Source organism: Lepidochelys kempii, chromosome 5, assembly GCF_965140265.1.
Source record: "Lepidochelys kempii isolate rLepKem1 chromosome 5, rLepKem1.hap2, whole genome shotgun sequence".
In the NCBI taxonomy this organism is placed as follows: Eukaryota; Metazoa; Chordata; order Testudines; family Cheloniidae; genus Lepidochelys; species Lepidochelys kempii.
This window is the reverse complement of record NC_133260.1, coordinates 28101160-28121390: the sequence shown is the minus strand read 5'-3', so window position 1 is coordinate 28121390 and position 20231 is coordinate 28101160. Positions and strand designations below refer to the sequence as shown.

Here is a 20231-nt window from a genome sequence, read left to right as displayed (position 1 = left end):
GCCCTTAAACACTCCATGTCTCCATTACCACAGTTCAAAAACAGGAATGAGGATTAATAAGTGTTTGTACAGTGTTTTGAAAATTAAGGCATTAAGTAGGAGCTAAGTATTTTAATAACAGTGTGTTAGATTCTGTTACCAGTGTGAAGTTCTGTTTAAAAACTGAGGGCCAGATTCTCCAGTTTGCCATGTTTCTTTTGTGACCCTTACACGGCACAAAGTCGACTTCGAGCAGCTGGAGATTTGTATTGGAGAATTCCCTGAGGTAGGGGCAATTTCTTTTGCTACAGAGCAAGCAGAGGAAGCTCCATCACCTAACTGGAGTAAGAGGAGGCAAGGTAGGGAGGGGTTGTATCGGGGCTGTGCAGGATGGGGAGGGATATGGGGGAGAACAGCGTGTCAGAGAAGAAGGGAGGAGAGTGATAGTGCTACGTAGTTCTCAATGCAGAATCAAGGCCCTCACATGTAAAATTTCTGCACAGAAAGAAATTTTTTTGAAAAGTCATGGGCATGCAAAAACAGGTAGCCATAACTAAAACTTTTTGTAAACTTCACTTTAGTAGGCATTCCAGGTGCCTGCAATAATTAGCATCTTTGTGCCTCTTTCACAGTAACATAAATGATAGCAGTGTGATACTTATTAAAAAGATTTCAGTTTCAATAATGCTATGAGCATGGTTGTTTATTTTGGGCAACTCTAAAATAATATTAGTGGGAAACCTAGACTAATTGGTCTGTTGCTAAAATAGCATGCAAGATAGGGAAGCTGAGCTGAGAACAGTTTTCTGCAAAACATAAATAAAGTAGGAAGTGGGTGCTCGGCTGTAACAAGCACTGTTGCAGCTTCTTTGTTTTACAGCCAGAGCTGCAAGCAAGCTCTTTTTAAAACCAATAAACCTCCCCAGGCTCTCAGATAGAAGTGACTAAATGTGATTGCTTTTGCTTTTTCAAATGTTTCCTACTAAAACTGAAAAAATCTCAAGAAATTTGCAAAATTTAATACAAAATATTTATAAAAATCTATGAAAGTATGTACAATTTTCAGATGGCAAATATTTTGTAATGATTATTGAAATTCACAGAATTAGAATCAGCGAGCTTGAATGTACTTCTCTGCCAAAAAAAACCCCCAAAAAACGGTGAAATGTGTTTCTCTATTGTTGAAAGAGGAGGCATATAAACACTTTGGGAAATTCATGACAACTACCACTCATTTTCCGACCTGTATTTCTTTGCTACCTCATCAACAAGTTGGTGACATCCAGCCTCTCTGCATCTGTCTGTCTTTTTCTCATGTTCTCATGACTGTAGTCTCTAGCTCTTCCATGTATTCCTGGATAATATACTTGTTGTATGTAGATTTGAGGAAATGAAAGAGTTTGACTGTGTCTCTGGAAGGATCAAAAGTGAGGTTGAAGAAACAGTGGATGGAGACATAACACTGTGCACTAGGCATAGACGACTCATGCCTCCTCATACTGGGGGAGCACAATCTAAAGGGGAGGACACGTGACTGCCCCACGTGTCTCCTCTGCCCAGTGCCTCCCACACCGCCCTGTGCCCAGGCTAGGAACACCATGCTATTCCCACCCCACGTTACCTGTGAGGAGGGGGGGGGCTCTGTCTTTCTCTCCCTGAGCCTCCCTCCTGCACTTCAGCTGCTCTCCCTGACAACTGGACGGAGAGTGGGATGGAGCCACTTCTGCCTGAGAGAACCTCGCTAGGAGGCAGTGGGGACCCGCTCCCTGCCCAGGTTTGGCTGCCAGGAACAGGGGCCCAGTGAGCCAGAGCCCGCCCTTCTGCCCCAGCATGCTGGGCCTCTGTCCCCAGCAGCCAAGCCCAGGCAGGGAGTAGGCCGCTGCTGCCTCCCAGCCAATCTCTCTCATGCAGAAGCAGCAGAACATGCTGATGGGGAGGGGCAGGGAGAGGAGGACAGAGCCCCTCTTTCTCTCCTCCCCCAGCAGGCCAATCTGGAGGGGCATTTGACTCTGCATTCCCCACTACATGTTGCCTCTGCAGTAAAACTGTTTGAAAATGTTTCCTCTTTTAAAAAAAAAAAAATACAAAACCTTTTGACCAGCAGTATAAATGGTTGGGGGGGGGGGGGAGAAAATGTTTTTTGAGAACATGTCATAAAAATTGTCCCCACCTTCTCAAATTTTGAAATCAACCAGTTCTGCTGTGAGTTGGTTGGTGCCTTGTTGGAGGTGTTCATCATCATCATCTGTTCTTTACACCAGTGAAAGTAGAAAGCATTCAGTACCGATCAGGAGTGTTCCTCATCACACAGGCTCAGGCCTCATGTGAGGAAGGTCAAGTTAATATTTCATCGAGGTGTCCATGGAGGTTTCCATTGTGGTGTGTGCAAAATGAAGGAACACTGTTATTAGAACTGTAGGGAGGACGGGAAGATGTTGGAAATTAGTAAAATTAGGATGAGATTAGTGCAAGTAATGAGAAGGCTTCTGAAATCAGTGAAGTAGGGATAAAATGCTGAACTTGATTGTTCAAGAGACAAGGTGGTGAAGCAATATATTTAATTGGACCAACTTCTGTTGCTGAGAAGGACAGGCTGTCAAGCTACACAGAGCTCTTCTTCAGGTCTGAGAAAGGTAATAAGAGCTTCACAGCGAAATACAAGATAGACCTGATAGTTTAGCATAAGTAGTCAGTACATAATAGGCAGGACCATTCAACATGAAGTGGCCCATTAACACCCCTGTAGTCATAGGACAAAAAAGAGAGTTCGTGGGTTACAGATTGTTGTAATAAGCCATACCTCCAGTGTCTTTATTAAGACCATGATTTTTCATGTCTAGCAAAGTTATGAATTTAAGCTCCCAGGCTCATCTTTTGGAAGTGTTGTGCAGGTTTCCTTTGAGGTTGAGGACTGATAGGTCAGATATAGAGTGATTGCTCTGTGGAAAATATTCTCCCACAGGTGATATGGTGTCTGTCTGTTATAATTTTCCTGCATGAGTTCATTTGAGAGTATAGTGATTGGTTTCACCCACATAGTTCTTAGTAGGGCATTTAGTGCACTGGATGAGGTACACCACATAGTGTGATAGGCATGTGTAGGACCCATGGATCTTGAAAGGTGTGTTGTGGAGGATGTTGATCATTGTAGCAGTAGAAATATGTCTTCAGATTTTGCCTGTATTGTTCTGGTAGGGGGGTCTGGTGCCACTTTGAGTTGGTGTTTCCTGGTCTGAGGGGAGCTTGCTTCTGTTGATGAGCTTGAAAGCTTGTCTCTCTCACCAATAGAAGTTGGTCCAGTAAAAGATATTACCTCACCCACCTTGTCTCTCTAATATCCTGGGACCGAGATGGCTACAACAACACTGCATAGAACTTGACTGTGTCATTTAGGCTGTGCTGCTTCTCCTACATCACTGTGTGGGATGCAGGAAACTATCACTTGGTATGGTAGGGGAGCTCCATTGGCTGGTATATAATGGGCTGACCCATGGTCCTGCTTCCTCTCCGCCCTTTGAGGTGCCATGGATCATCTGTGGAGGAACAGGCACAGTACATCCTCTACAGTCCCCAGAGTGCACAGTAATAAGGTGTCATACACATGCTGGTAAAAGACTAGTTTTTATTTACTAGTCCCCATCACCTGATATGGATCAGGGGTTACAGAAGGTCAATGTCCACTGATTGCAGTGGCTATTTTTACACATGGGGCTGCAGTTCTTCTTGACCTCTCTGTGCAAGCACTCCCTATGTAAACATGGAATAAGGGCCAGGCACAATCTAACCCATGGAAGATACAGTACTCCTGGGGGCATCCTGCACCAAAAAATTTAAAATTCTGTGCCAAAAAAATTAAAATCCTGCACACAATATTTTAAAATTCTAAAAAATTCTGCAAATTTTATTTGTCAAAATAACACTACATAATCATGCCAGTTTCAATTATTTTGGTAATGTATTTGAAAATACTTGTCAGCAAGTATGTCTGTAACAATACAAACACACACAAAAATTCCCCCAAGAGTAGAAAGTTAAAGAAACCCCTATGACAACCCAGTTCCTGTTTCTCTACCCCTTTCCCCGCCCCAGAGCACAGCTGGGGAGCCAGACACCCACCACCCCTTCCCCCGCTCCCCCCAGAGCCCAGCTGCAGGGCCTCCTCCAGCCAATACACCTGAACCCCTCCTCCATAGAGCCCAGCCACGCCCCCCTCCGGCCAGATACCTGCACCCCCTCCCCCCCAGAGCCCAGCCATGGCCCCCAGCCCAGACATCCTCGCCTCTCCCCCCTCCCTCCCAGGGAACCAGAGGGAGAAACAGTCTGATGCTTAGTCCCAGGCTTGCATGGAGTTTCCTGCGCACCACACTCTCTTTCCCTCAGGGCATGCTGGGAACTGCAGCTTCCAGGAACTCTCTAGTGTCCTCTCCCTCCCTCCAGCAGTGTCTTCTATGTGCAAGCTGCGCTCTGCCAGATCCAGTGGCCCTTAGAGGCAGCTAGCAGCACTGCAGCCCATTTCTGTGGAGGAAAGGAAATTCTGCGCACACAATGTTAATTTCTGCAAAATTCTGTGTCATGCAGTGGTGCAGAATTCCCCCAGGAGTAATACAGGAGTTGGGAGCTGCATTTTTAATTGTAGTGATTGCTTACATGATGTTGGGTGGTTTTGTTCCAGAACAGTAGGAAGCAGAGGATTCGGAGAGATGTGTACTGGTGTTCGGTTGTATGTGAGTTGCTGGTGACCTTTTAAAATAGCTCAGTAAATTATATTCATCTCCCCTTCACCACCCTTCCAAAAGGCTCTGTTAAAACAATATGAAAAGCTAGATTCTCTTGTCTGTTACATCCATTAGAGCCCTTCACTGGTATAACATCACTTATTCAGGTGATATAAGTCAGAGTGACAGTGCTAGATCTGGGAACCATAACTGGCTCCCTGCGTTCAGCCTGCACCCTTGCATCTTCAGCAGTGGAGAACTGAGCCCTAAGGATCTTGACAGAAAACATGAAAGAAAAGAACAATCACAGTTAAAGGTCCAATAGCACTTATATTTCTAGGAAGTGGTCAATATGTTAAAAGAATCTTAATTATGGAATAACTCTCTTCTGTTTTCTGTCAGGCATCTAACGTTCTATGATTGAAAGAAAAGAAAAAATAATGGAAAGTGACTGCTTCCCAGACATCAATGACTAATGGCCTGAATTCGTTAAAAACAAACTTGTTTTTGAATTAGAAAGATGCATAATAATCTGTCAAATATTTACAATCTACGTTTGAGGTGTTCTGTAACTAAAAGTGTTCAAACTGATGAGTTTTATGCAATTTCTGTGAAAAATAGCCACAGTGTTTATGGAAAACAGGCTAGCAGGCTATGACTTTTTGAGACCACCTTCAGCCATGATTTATACCTGAAAAGGAGAGGTTCATAATGTAAATTAAAATCATCTTTACTCTTATTTTACTGATCACTTTTTATTTCTCCCCTGATTCAGGAAAATAAAAGTCACATTGAAGTCAATGGAACTTAAGCATAGACTTAAAATTAAGCACAAGCTTAAGTGCTCTCAAGTATCAGATCCAGATTTCATTTTTATTTCAGAGTCTGATTCTGAAAGCATACTCACAATGCTTAATAAGCAGTCCCATTGAAGCAAATTCAACTACTTGCATAGGAAAGAACCATCAGTGTAAATGTGACAGAATTAGGCCCTAGTGATTCGATTCAATATTACAATTAGATGAGTTCAGTGAAGACTTGGCTATTATTGGCCATGCTCCAGGTGTCCCTAAACGTCCAAGTACCAAAAGCTGGGAATGGATGATAGGGGATGGATTGCTTGAAATTGACCTTTTCTGTTCATTCCCTCTGAAGCATCTGGAACTGACTACTGTCAAAAGCCAGGATACTGCACTAGATGGACAACTGGTCTGACCTGGTATGGCCATTCTTATGTATATAGGTTCTCATATTGCACTCATCACCATAGTATCTGAGTGCCTTCCAGTAGTGCATTCAGTAATGTGACTACACAGCTGTCATGTGTTGTTTGTTCTTTCATCCTCTCCCCAGAGGAGATCCGTGTGCAGTGGAGGGTCTTGTTGTGGTAGATATTTTGTTTTGTGTTGTTATACATATTTCTATGTACTTATGTTAGAGAAGGCAAGGTCAAAGAAGTGCACCCTGCATTCAGAGAAGAAGGTGATGAGTTCCTAGAAGAGTTCATTTTACAGTATCAGACCAGCCCCCAAGATTGTTCTCACTCTCACACAGACAAGCTCTATCCTTGCAACAGAAAGTACCATTGTACCAGGGGAAGGGGTTAGTTGTCAACCAGGGTCTTTATCCCAAGGCTTTAGGTTGTCTTTTAAATATCCTGGGCCCAGGCCTTGGGGCGCCTTCAAGATAAGGACCACACCTAGAATTTGATTAAAAATTCTATGGGAAGCCAGTGTAGAGAACAGAAGACTGATGTGCTCACAGTAGCCTGTGTTACTGAGAAGTGCAGCAGTGTTCTGTACCAGTGGAAATCCCCTAAGTGCTGAAGGCTTCGTTCCAGGTATATCACATTGCTGCAATCTAGCCAAGAGGTGACAAAGGCATGAATAACTAAGGCCAGGTCACCTTCTACCAGGATGGGACAGAGCCTCCTAGCCAACTGGAGATGATAGAGAGCATTACTCATGGATGATGCTATGTGAGAGCTCAGCATCAGTGCGAAATCAAAGAGCACTCCAAAAGTATGGACTGAAATGACCAATTGTGGGTGTGTATCTTCAATCAAAGGTGATGGCATTGTGATGGAAAACTTTTCAAAGTATTATCCTCTGCCCTCCAGCATCACCTCAGTCTTGCTCAGGTTCAGTTTCAGCCAGCTGTTCTTCATCCATGAGCTGATCTTATCCAAGCACTGGGCCATCTTGCTGGTAGTGGTATGGTCATCTGTGGTGAAGGATAGGTGGAACTATTTATCTTCTGCATAGTTCTGGCACCTGAGTCCATGTTGTATGATCAGTACACCTAATAGCTGAATGTTGCAAAGAACTGGACAGAGAATTGTTCCTTGTGGGACTCCACAAGTGAGGGGTCTAGTGGTGGAGGTGCAATTTCACAAGTCTTGAGTTGGGACTCCTTTAGATGTGTCTAGAACTTCTTGATGAGTGAGTGTACTGATCTGTGGGAAAGCAGCTGGGCGGTTGGTTGGTGGGTGCAGGTGGAGTAGATCCATGCTGCTTGAGGAGTCTTCCTAATGTGTGTGATTTTTTCGGTGAAGTAGGATAATTCTTTGCAGCGCTTGGTACTTAGCTCTGATCCAGGTTGTAGGCACTCAGGATTGCTGAATCAGTTTATGCCTTGGACAGCTCCTTGGGGTGGGATTTGGCAGCTTCAATGGAGGCTGAAAGGAAGGTTCTCTTGACCTGTCATACAGCCTCAGCACAGGCTTCAAGTAATTTGTTATTCATCCTGTCTGATTCAGCTTTCATTTTCTGCCATCGGTGCTCGGCTTTCCACTCCTCTGTCTGGATCTGGTGCAGGATGTCTGAAAACCAAAGAGATCTGTAATGGAGAGGAAGGAGTCTTTTGGTGTGCCAGTGGTTGAGGCTAGTGCACAATGATAATGATTCACCAGGTCTTTGAATGGTGTTGATTTACATGAGCAACCACAATGGTATTTCATTATTGCTTCTCTTTCTGTTTTACCTGAGTGTTCTCAGCTGACTCCAATTCCATCACTAATATAGCTCCTTTCCATGCTGTGTATTAAGACTTGCAGAAACAGACAAATATGGAACTAAGGTTAATTCAAAACATCCAATTAAAGCAGAAAAGAAGCAGTAAACATTATTATGGTTTAATCTGCAATCACTGTGGACCTGATTTTGCCAGCACTATTTTCACTGAGTGGTAGTTTCCTTCACAAATAGTCCCATTAATTTCAACACTAGAATGGAAGTATTTTGCACCCACATTGGTTTCAGTTTGCACAAGTGTGGATGACTACAGAAGGTGCAACACAGGAGATAATGAGGCCCACAGAGACAAAAGAAAAAAGAAACATTTTGAGAATGAATTGTGACGGGGCAAGGCCAGATGGCTATAGAAAAGTAGTGGGAGATAGATATATTAGCTCCAGGCTAAACAAATCCCTGGTACCAGGTTAAGTGAAATGGAAGCTGCTCCAGGTCAATTAAGACACCTGGGGCCAATTAAGAACTTTCCAGAAGGCAGGGAGAATGCTAGGTTGATTGGGACACCTGAAGCCAATCAGCGGCTGGCTGAAACTAGTTAAAAGCCTCTCAGTCAGTCAGGTGGGTGTGCATGTCAGGAGCTGTGGAAGGAAGTTGTGCTGTTGGAGAGGCTGAGCTGTACACACCATATCAGGCACAAGGAAGGAGGCCCTGAGGTAAGGATGAAGTGGAGCTTGAGGAAGTGAGGGCTGCTGTGGGGGAAGTGGCCCAGGGAATTGTACATGTCATGTTTCTAAAAGGTCAGCTACCATAGTTGATACTATTAGGGTCCCTGGGCTGGAGCCCGGAGTAGAGGGTGGGCCTGGGCTTCCCCCCCACCTTTGTCCCCTGATTAATCACTGAGACTGGGAGACAACAGAGACTGTGCAAGGAAGGATAACTTCTCCTCACCTCCCTTGCTGGCTTATGATGAAAATGGCTCATGATGAAAATGGCTCAGTAGACTGTGACCCTTGTCTCTAGAGAAAGTATTATCCACTAGCCTCAGAGGGTCACAGTGAGCCTCTGAGGCTAGTGAAATCTGCCAGGAAATGCGGGACCCACGGAGGCAAGGACAGAGCTTTGTAAAGAATGTAATTATTTAGTATATCTTAAGTGCCAACAGTGGGCTAGTACAAACCAGATTTTATAGCTCTTACTCTCTATGCTGAGCACATAGGTCCAATAGAAATCACTAAAGAAGTGTGTGTGTGGGGAAATGTGATTGTGTAATTAAAGACTGCACAAGAGGGGAGGATTAAGGTTGCATAGGGTAAAATAATGAAAAAGCTGATATGGGATTCAATTAATAAAGAACTAAAGGATAGGACTATAATTAATGCCAGTTAATGTGATTCTACTGAAAATAGGACTTGTCAAACAAAACTGATTCATTCATTGATGAGATTACAAGTTTGGTTGACAAAGGTAATTGCATAGATGTAATATACTTAGACTATTGTAAGGAGTTTGGTTTAATACTGCATGACATTCTGATTAAAAAACTAGCACTACACAATATTAATAAAGCACAGGGAGAAAATGTTGGGTACTGAAAAGCTCTCTAATGTAGCAGAGAAAAGCATGACAAGAACCAATGACTGGAAGCTGGAGCCAGACAAATTCAGATGAGAAATTAATCAAAGTTTTTTTAACTATGAGGGAATTAACCATTGGAACAAAGTACCAAGGGAAGTGGTGAATTCTCCATCTCTTGATGTCTTCAGATCAAGACTATTAGCATGTGTGAACTGGGATTATTCTCAGAGGTTTATAATTTGGCCAGATTTAGGTGGATTTTCACAGGCACAGCAAAGAATATGTCCCTAACACCAGAGCAACACACAATCCCACCCCACTTCCAAATTTGAAGTCTCTGCTCCAATGAAAGACAGTGGCACAGCTTCTCAATGAAACAATGATAAGATTTTCTTATCATGAACAAAACAATGTATTTTCCCTAATTTCATTCACAGAGACAGATGAACCATTGTTGCTAAAACCCTCTAAAAATTCAATGTGAGGGAGATGCCTAGAATGGGAAATTTCAGCCCATGTTTAAAGTTTGGAAAAGTTATACGCAACTGAAAACAGGGTCTTAAAATGGAAAAAAAAATTGGCTGCGTTAATTTTGGGCTTCACTATCAACATCACCTATTATAATTTTTTCATGTTGGCTGGTGTGCTGATACTACAGCTTATCATGCTGACCAGTATGTCCTCATTGTTTTCTTGTACTATCCCCACTGTTGTATGTGATGTTCCCCTCTGGTGGTATCTGGACCAGTGATCTGCTAGGTCACCCCAATCCTTGACTCTGGGAGCCAGCCTTACCTTGCTTTGCTGTGAGAACCCCCACTCCTGGGCTGTTCACACACAGCCTCTAGCAAGTAAGCTACTCCTTGGATTGTGCAACTGAATGACAGTACCCTATATCTCCAGTCCCAGACCCAACCCTAGGAACCTCCGTCTTGCAGTGTCCAGTTATGCTCGCTGGACACTGCAAGCTTATATGAGTTTGTCAATTTAACAAAGAAATTGATATGTATCAGGCTTGTTATCTCAAGGGGAGCCTCTGACACACTTAAAACCAAATGTACTGATACAGGTAGAATAAACAAATGTATTAACTATAAAGATCGATTTTAAGTGATTATAAGTCAAAACATAACAAGTCAGATTTGGTCAAATGAAATAAAAGCAAAACACATCCTAAGCTGATCTTAACACTTTCAGTGCCCTTACAGAGTTAGATGGCTTGGCTTGGCTTAATGGTGAAATCCTAGCAGATCTTAAACATAAAAAAGAAGCTTACAAGAAGTGGAAGGTTGGACATATGACCAGGGAAGAGTATAAAAATATTGCTCGGGCATGTAGGAATGATATCAGGAGGGCCAAATCGCACCTGGAGCTGCAGCTAGCCAGAGATGTCAAGAGTAACAAGAAGAGTTTCTTCAGGTATGTTGGCAACAAGAAGAAAGCCAAGGAATGTGTGGGCCCCTTACTGAATGAGGAAGGCAACCTAGTGACAGAGGATGTGGAAAAAGCTAATGTACTCAATGCTTTTTTTGCCTCTGTTTTCACTAACAAGGTCAGCTCCCAGACTGCTGCGCTGGGCATCACAAAATGGGGAAGAGATGGCCAGCCCTCTGTGGAGATAGAGGTGATTAGGGACTATTTAGAAAAGCTGGACGTGCACAAGTCCATGGGGCCGGACGAGTTGCATCCGAGAGTGCTGAAGGAATTGGCGGCTGTGATTGCAGAGCCATTGGCCATTATCTTTGAAAACTCGTGGCGAACTGGGGAAGTCCCGGATGACTGGAAAAAGGCTAATGTAGTGCCAATCTTTAAAAAAGGGAAGAAGGAGGATCCTGGGAACTACAGGCCAGTCAGCCTCACCTCAGTCCCTGGAAAAATCATGGAGCAGGTCCTCAAAGAATCAATCCTGAAGCACTTGCATGAGAGGAAAGTGATCAGGAACAGCCAGCATGGATTCACCAAGGGAAGGTCATGCCTGACTAATCTAATCGCCTTTTATGATGAGATTACTGGTTCTGTGGATGAAGGGAAAGCAGTGGATGTATTGTTTCTTGACTTTAGCAAAGCTTTTGACACGGTCTCCCACAGTATTCTTGTCAGCAAGTTAAGGAAGTATGGGCTGGATGAATGCACTATAAGGTGGGTAGAAAGCTGGCTAGATTGTCGGGCTCAACGGGTAGTGATCAATGGCTCCATGTCTAGTTGGCAGCCGGTATCAAGTGGAGTGCCCCAAGGGTCGGTCCTGGGGCCGGTTTTGTTCAATATCTTCATAAATGATCTGGAGGATGGTGTGGATTGCACTCTCAGCAAATTTGCGGATGATACTAAACTGGGAGGAGTGGTAGATACGCTGGAGGGGAGGGATAGGATACAGAAGGACCTAGACAAATTGGAGGATTGGGCCAAAAGAAATCTGATAAGGTTCAATAAGGATAAGTGCAGGGTCCTGCACTTAGGACGGAAGAACCCAATGCACAGCTACAGACTAGGGACCAAATGGCTAGGCAGCAGTTCTGCGGAAAAGGACCTAGGGGTGACAGTGGACGAGAAGCTGGATATGAGTCAGCAGTGTGCCCTTGTTGCCAAGAAAGCCAATGGCATTTTGGGATGTATAAGTAGGGGCATAGCGAGCAGATCGAGGGACGTGATCGTTCCCCTCTATTCGACATTGGTGAGGCCTCATCTGGAGTACTGTGTCCAGTTTTGGGCCCCACACTGAAGGATGTGGATAAATTGGAGAGAGTCCAGCGAAGGGCAACAAAAATGATTAGGGGACTGGAACACATGAGTTATGAGGAGAGGCTGAGGGAGCTGGGATTGTTTAGCCTGCAGAAGAGAAGAATGAGGGGGGATTTGATAGCTGCTTTCAACTACCTGAAAGGGGGTTCCAAAGAGGATGGCTCTAGACTGTTCTCAATGGTAGCAGATGACAGAACGAGGAGTAATGGTCTCAAGTTGCAGTGGGGGAGGTTTAGATTGGATATTAGGAAAAACTTTTTCACTAAGAGGGTGGTGAAACACTGGAATGTGTTACCTAGGGAGGTGGTAGAATCTCCTTCCTTAGAGGTTTTTAAGGTCAGGCTTGACAAAGCCCTGGCTGGGATGATTTAACTGGGAATTGGTCCTGCTTTGAGCAGGGGGTTGGACTAGATGACCTTCTGGGGTCCCTTCCAACCCTGATATTCTATGATTCTATGGTTCTCACTACAAGCTGGCCAGTTGCTCTTCAGCCAGGCTCTCCTCTTTGATCAGCACTTCAATCACTTGGTGTGGTGTCTGTAGATGTAGGTGGAAGAGAGAGAGAGCATGGCAAATTTCTCTCCCTTTTATAATGTCCTTTCTTCCCTTTGGCTTTGCCGCCCCAGCCCCCCACCCTTCAGAGTAGGTGAGCATTACCTCATCGCAGTTCCAAATTGATCAAAGGAAGGGGGGTTGATTCCCTCGAGAGTCTAACAGATTCTTTTGTTGCTGCCTAGGCCAGCGTCCTTTGTTCCTGTGTGGCTGGGCTGGTATTGTTCCATACATGCCCTGATGAGGTGTGAACTTCCTCTCTGTTCTTGGAGAGATTTTTGCCTGAGCTTGCTTTAAGCCATGAGGATACGTTTTCAGCCTCATAACTATATATATGAAATTATAACCTATAACATTACTATAACAATTACTATAACATCATTAATATATATGATCATTATATATTATATATATATATAACACATCATCTCAGGCATCGGCACTCTTATAGCTTATATAGGATTATCTGGCTATTTGGACTCTCTCCTCAGACTCTATGCTACTAGGACCCCTAGCAATATTCGAGACATCACCGACTTCCTGAGGAAATTACAATGCTTTGGTGATCTTCCTGAAAACACCATCCTGGCCACCATGGATGTAGAAACTCTTTACACCAATATTCCATATGAGGATGGACTACAAGCTGTCAAGAACAGTATCCCTGATGAGGCCACGGCACACCTGGTGGCTGAGCTTTGTGACTTTGTCCTCACCCACAACCATTTCAGATTTGGGGACGACTTATACCTTCAAGTCAGCGGCACTACTATGGGTACCCCCATGGCCCCACAGAATGCCAACATTTTTATGGTTGACTTAGAACAATGCTTCCTCAGCTCTCGTCCCCTAGCGCCCCTCCTCTACTTGCACTACATTGATGACATCTTCATCATATGGACCAACGGAAGGAGACCCTTGAAGAATTCCACCTGGATGTCAACAATTTCCACCCCACCATCAACCTCAGGCTGGACCAGTCCACACAAGAGATACACTTCCTGGACACTACAGTGCCAATAAGTGATGGTCACATAAACACCACCCTATACCGGAAACCTACTGACCGCTATGCCTACCTACATGCCTCCAGCTTCCATTCAGGACACATCACATGATCCATTGTCTACAGCCAAGCCCTAAGAGACAACCGAATTTGCTCCAGTCCCTCAGAAACACCTACAAGATCTTTATCAAGCATTCTTAAAACTATAATACCCACCTGGGGAAGTGAGGAAACAGACTGACAGAGCGAGACAGATACCCAGAAATCACCTACTGCAGGACAGGCCCAACAAGGAAAATAACAGAACACCACTGGCCATCACGTATAGCCCCCAGCTAAAACCCTCTCCAGCACATTATCAACGATCTACAACCTATCCTGGAAAATGAACCCTCACTCTCTCAGACCATGGGAGACAGGCCAGTCCTCACTTACAGACAGCCTCCCAACCTGAAGCCAATATTCACCAGCAACTACACACCACAGAAACACTAACCCAGGAACCAATCCTTGTAGCAAACCTCGTTGCCTACTCTCTCCCCATATCTACTCTAGCGACACCATCAGAGGACCCAACCACATCAGCCACACCATCAGAGGCTCATTCACCTGCATGTCTACTAATGTTATTTATGCCATCATGTGCCAGCAATGCTTCTCTGCCAGGTACATTGGCCAAACCTGACAGTCCCTACGTAAAAGAATAAATGGACACAAATCGGACATCAGGAATGGTAACACACAAAAGCCAGTGGGAGAACACTTCAATCTTCCTGGATATTCTATAACAGATTTGAAAGTAGCTATACTTGAACAAAAAAACTGCAGAAACAGACTTCAAAGAGAAACAGCAGAACTAAAATTCATTTGAAGATTTAACACATTAATTTGGGCTTGAATAGGGACTGGGAGTGGCTGGCTCATTACAGAGGCAGCTTTGCCTCTCCTGGAATTGACACCTCCTCATCTATTGTTGGGCGTGGACCACAGCCACCGTGATAGAATTGGCCCTGTCAGCACTGGCTCACCACTTGGGAGGTAACTCCATGTGTCAGTGTATTTATGTCTGCATCTGTAACTTTCACTCCATGCATCTGAAGAAGTGGGGTTTTACCCACAAAAGCTTATGCTCAAATAAATCAGTTAGCCTTTAAGGTGCCACCAGACTCTTTATTGTTTTTATAACATCATTATAACACCCATGCTCAGCGCATCATGAGCCTTCCGAAGACACCCAACGTGATAAAATTTGCATTGGATACCACACAATCATTTTATAAAGATGAACATGGGGGTGTAGGGTGTTCCCCCAAGGTACAGTATCTATCTGTTGTCTCTTATCTTACACTTAGATTGTAAATTGTTTGAAGCAGGGACCATCTTTTTGTTCTGGGTTTGTACTGCCTAGCACAATGGGGTCCATGGCTGGGACTCCTAGATGCTGCAATAATACAAATAATATCTGTCTCTGTATGTATTATAAGGCACCATGCACCTCTACAAATATTTAAATAACATGTTAATTTCTGGGTATGTATCCTATTAATATGTTATATCTAGAGTTTATCTAAACAAGCAATGTTTTGGCTTTGGATCATCTTGAGTTGCTAACTAGATAAATTGTCTTTGTTTTGTTGGTTTTAGGTTCTAACAAAGAAGCTGTTAAACAGATCTCCCACTCAGTGCTCTCCTCATCTTTACCTCCACCCTCACATTCTGCTACACAGATACCACCACCGCCTCCTCCTTCAGCTTCTCACCCATCAACCCAAGCACCACCAGTTCCCAGCCTACCTCCCAGAAACATCAAACCCAGCTCTGATCCCTTGTAAGTGAACATGAAATCCGTTTTGCTTATATTTTGCTGTTACTTTCCAGCTCATGTCTATCATGGGAAACCAGCATGCTCAGGCAGTGGCAGTTTAAGGCCAGCTCTCAGGTGCCTGGAGACCCAAGCTCCCATGCCACATTGAGTCTGCTATTAAAGTGAGAGTCTTTACATGGACTATAATGGAACTTGGATTGGGCCCTAGCTGATGAGACCTTCTACTTAGCTGATTGCTGCCAGCCCCAGGAAATATACTATCAAATCCCTCCCTTGCACTCTACAGGTGGTGGTGGGAGAAAACTCCTTCCATGTCCTGTATCACAAAGGTATAAGGGCGGGTGCTCTGTCCTCTCCCTTATGTGTAGGGAATAAGTAGTCCAGTCAGCAGCAGCAACTAAGAACCTTACTCCAGCACTCTGGGCCAATGGCAGAGGAGGGAAGAGACAGAGAAGTCAATGGGCACCAGTCAGTGCATACTGTGCAATAGGGCTGGGGGATAGTAGGTGAGACTGCACACATGAGAGAGGAACTTGGCTCATAGTTTTACATTTCAGAGCCTCTATTACCCATTGTGGTGCTATTTTCATGCTCTTCTCAAATTTGGCTTGCCAAGTCGGCACCTGCTGGCCGCCAAAGTGTTAAATGCATATGCTTCTAAAGTGAAAAGCAAATGGAAGCAGGTTCAGTATTCAAAATAAGCAATTTTGCGGTAAACAACTTATTGCACACATAGAGTGTCTCTCAGACATAAGAGGTTTCTTTCTTACCACACAACACACTGTATGTTGCTACTGACTATGTGAAAGCACACCGTCTAAAGATGCTGCTGTTCTTGAGCTTGAGAAACATTTTCAGATAGAAAATTCTCATAAACCCAACGAATATATTACTGAGTATGAAGTACATTAAGTGCTCCATCTAGTGGCCAGAGAGCAGCTAAACCACAGCAGGTCCTGCAGCCACCTTAAAAAGCATTCCTGTACATTCTCCTTCCTGTCTGCTTAAGATTCAAGCTTCTTCTCTTTCCCTGAAAGGACCTGTACAACATGCAAATATATGTTGCTATGCTTATGCATATGCAGAGATTATTAGTGTTCCAAAACCCTCAAATAGATTTCTGACTATTCTGTCTATCTGTCACTCTACCAAATTACAGTGTTTATACTACACTTGGGTATGAATGCCTTTGGCTCATTTATTTTCTGTTTTTATGTTCAGAGTCAAGATGCCACCCTGTAACAACCAAAGTCACGCTTAATCCATATGGGAATCTCAACTGTACTTAAACACATATCTAAACTCTGTAATGTTTAGGGCTGAAAGTGAACAGACTATCCAGTCAATGTCCCAAATACTTGGCACGTGCAGCAGAACAAAGCTAAATTAAGATGTAATTATAGGAACTATCTTCTCAGATTTTACATTTTCTTTTCATATTCACAGAAATCCAAACAATGAACAAAGTTACGATGACGTTGAATTTGGTTCAGATGGTAAGAATACATTTTAACTAATAGCAACCATTTAAGAATTAAGTATGTTGTATTTATAATATAAGTGACTGGCATAAATATTTATGGTGTTAGTGAACTGCAAGTCATATTTTGGAGTGGTGTATAACAGCAGTAACCACTCCACAGTCAACATGGCAGGCACTTTCTCTTGGAAAGCCTTGTTTTAGCATCCACGTAACTTTGGCTTGGAAGATTTGCTGAGCCTAATAACTTTCAACGCTGATCTGAAATGAATACTCTTTTTTCAGAGTTAGTTATTGTGTTCTCATGAAAATGCATTGCTTTTATACCGGATAAAAATAATTTGCTTGTTAGGTAAGGTCATCACTTTGTCATCTGCCCTGAGGAAGAGCCAGCACATAGATGTGTTGTACAGGAGTAGCCCAAGAAGCAGATTATGACTCTCTCTCCTGGTCTCCCCTAGGAAGAAAGTAAACTGTGCCAGGGCTATACCAGCCACAGTGTCCCTCACCCAGTATTCTGGCCAGCACAGCATGTAGTGGGGTGGAGATGAAGCCTGCTACCCCTTGCACAGCCTGGGGAAATCAGCAGCTTTGCGTCAACTTCTTTTCCTTTGCTGCAGGCCATAGTATAGCTAGCATGCACAGGAGAGTACAGGCCTTATGCCTCCATACTCTCTGCCATGGCTGTGGAGGGCTGGTGGTGCCCTATGTGACCAGTGTAAGATGTTATGTTCTTAACTATTCACTTCCTTGCTTGTAAGTGACTGGATTTTTGTAAACTGATATGATAGGAAGGACACTGTTGTCTCTGAGGAAGCTTTAAAGTGAACGTTCTGATTTGGGGTATATGTGATATAATACACACTCAGGTTTCAGAGTAACAGCCGTGTTAGTCTGTATTCGCAAAAAGAAAAGGAGGACTTGTGGCACCTTAGAGACTAACCAATTTATTAGAGCATAAGCTTTCGTGAGCTACAGCTCACTTCTTCAGATGCATATCGTGGAAACTGCAGCAGGCTTTATATATACACAGAGAATATGAAACAATACCTATTCCCACCCCACTGTCCTGCTGGTAATAGCTTATCTAAAACATGTTTTAGATAAGCTATTACCAGCAGGACAGTGGGGTGGGAATAGGTATTGTTTCATATTCTCTGTGTATATATAAAGCCTGCTGCAGTTTCCACGATATGCATCTGAAGAAGTGAGCTGTAGCTCACGAAAGCTTATGCTCTAATAAATTGGTTAGTCTCTAAGGTGCCACAAGTCCTCCTTTTCTTTTTGATAATACACACTATGGCAGATGAAGTGGAAGTCCTTAAATCAGTTACTGCTAGAAGTTTACAAAGTACCACAGTAGGAAGCTCTGTTCATCCCAATTAGTTTGCATTCTTATCCTTATTAAAACAGATAAGATCATTATAAATCTATATTTGGCACTAGTTAAGGTACAGCTGTGTATGTGTCCATATAGTTAGCATCAGCATGAGGCACTTTCTGTACAAAATAAAATAATAGTCTGTTTGTATTTTTGGTCATTCAGGTCACGGAAATACAGATGGGGTAAGTATTATCCTTTATAACACACCGAAAACATATTCTTTCCAACACATCACTGCATTAGAAAAGCCAGTTTGTTGCAGAATAGATCCAGTATATTGCTGATAAATTGCAGAAATGTAGAGGGCAACAATGAAAGTGGTTGAACCCAGAACAAAAGTGGCACTAATTATAAAGCTGGCTGGAATCCAAAAAGTTCACAAAATCTTCCATTTCCACTGACATTTCAGTTTCACTGAAATTTTCCAGAGATATAGGCCTACATCAAGGTATTCAATCATGTGCCTAATTTTAAGCACGTGAGTATCCCTGTTGATTTCAGTGGGACAACTCGTGCTTAAAATTAGGCATGTGATTAAGTACCTCACTGAATCAGGGCCTCCGTGGCTTGCCCAAGTTTACACAATAAGTCTCTGGCAGAGTCAGGAACAGAACTCTACTCTGAACCCTATTCCAATACCTTCAATAGCTTTGCCCCCCTCAATGCATCATCTCCCATAATTAGTTTTTAACCCTGTAGTCCTTTCAAGCCATGCCATCTTTCAGATGCAGTGTAATCAAAGTTGCAGCACAGAGACTCACTTCAGAATAAACAATCTGTGTGTGTGTGTGTGTGTGTGTGTGTGTGTGTGTGTGTGTGTGTGTGTGTGTGTGTGTGTGTGATGGGAAGGAGGCTGAGTTTTATTTTATATCTATATCTATCCATATAGCTATAGATAGATAATAACAACCAAGGTCAGAACAGAAGAAATAGATATTTGAACAATTTAGTAATTTGGGCTTGGAAAGATTAAATGCATTTTCAATTGATTATTTTTCTGCTTTAATTTATGTCTGTCTGTATCTAGCTAAAAAATTGAACTCCAGTGTATTTAGGCCATTGGAGACTGAATCATGATTAATTTTTCTTATAGGGTCAAGAGAGTGATGGAGAGACGTATGAAGATATCAATGACATCAGGTATCAAATCTAACTTATACAGCTATAATCCATTGTGTCTTTGTTACTGAATGAAGAAACAGATCACTAGGAAATATGCTAGGAAATATACTTAATCTGGCCCAGAAGCATGACTGCACTGCAATCTTGAGCTCCATCCACCTTAATCATCTTCCCTAAAGAAAGCATATCAGTTTACAAGTTAACTCCCTCCTAAAACTAGATGTAGCATGCAGGTGGAGATGCTTCCTCAAATGAAGTCCTGTGACTATTTTGAATTGGGTAGCAAAAGAGTATGCTCTTCAGCTCTTTGGAATATGGCTGAGCTGCTGCACAGAGTTACTCCCTGAAATGGGAACAAAATATGACACCCCCACCCCAATACTAGTTGAATTATTTTGTTAATGTTGTAGTTCTCAAGGTGAATTTTAATAGAGCTCATGAAACTGTTGGACTGACATCCCCATGGGTCTGAAACCCACTGTGTGTCCACAGAGCAGGGACAGTACAGACAGCAGAAATGCAAGCTTCCCTCCCAGTGCCTCTGCAGTGCCTCTCATCAGAAGGGACCAGCAGCCTACCTCACAATCTCCTAAAGCCCACATGTGGGAAGCAACCTGTGACAGAGAGCACAGGTGATGTTGAGACTGAAATGAGTGATGTCTCTCACAGTGAGGTACATTTGAGTTGTACGCAGGGTAATGCTGTAGTTCAACCTCTGGGCCCATTCACGTCAGTTATAGAGTCATAGAATATCAGGATTAGAAGGGACCTCAGGAGGTCATCTAGTCCAACCCCCTGCTCAAAGCAGGACCAATCCCCAATTTTTGCCCCAGATCCCTAAATGGCCCCCTCAAGGATTGAACTCACAACCCTGGGTTTAGC

General features: G+C 43.3%; 1 protein-coding gene across 2 annotated transcripts in view; it reads left to right on the top strand.

Moving 5' to 3' along the window:
• The window catches only part of FYB1 (FYN binding protein 1), a 118022-nt gene that overhangs the window by 61867 nt on the left and 35924 nt on the right, over positions 1-20231 (top strand). For both annotated transcript variants that reach the window (XM_073343826.1, XM_073343825.1), the window contains exons 3-6: positions 15183-15366; positions 16810-16859; positions 18390-18409; positions 19321-19367. In XM_073343826.1, coding sequence (XP_073199927.1) covers positions 15183-15366; positions 16810-16859; positions 18390-18409; positions 19321-19367 — 301 coding nt within the window. The remainder of the gene's footprint in view (positions 1-15182; positions 15367-16809; positions 16860-18389; positions 18410-19320; positions 19368-20231) is intronic.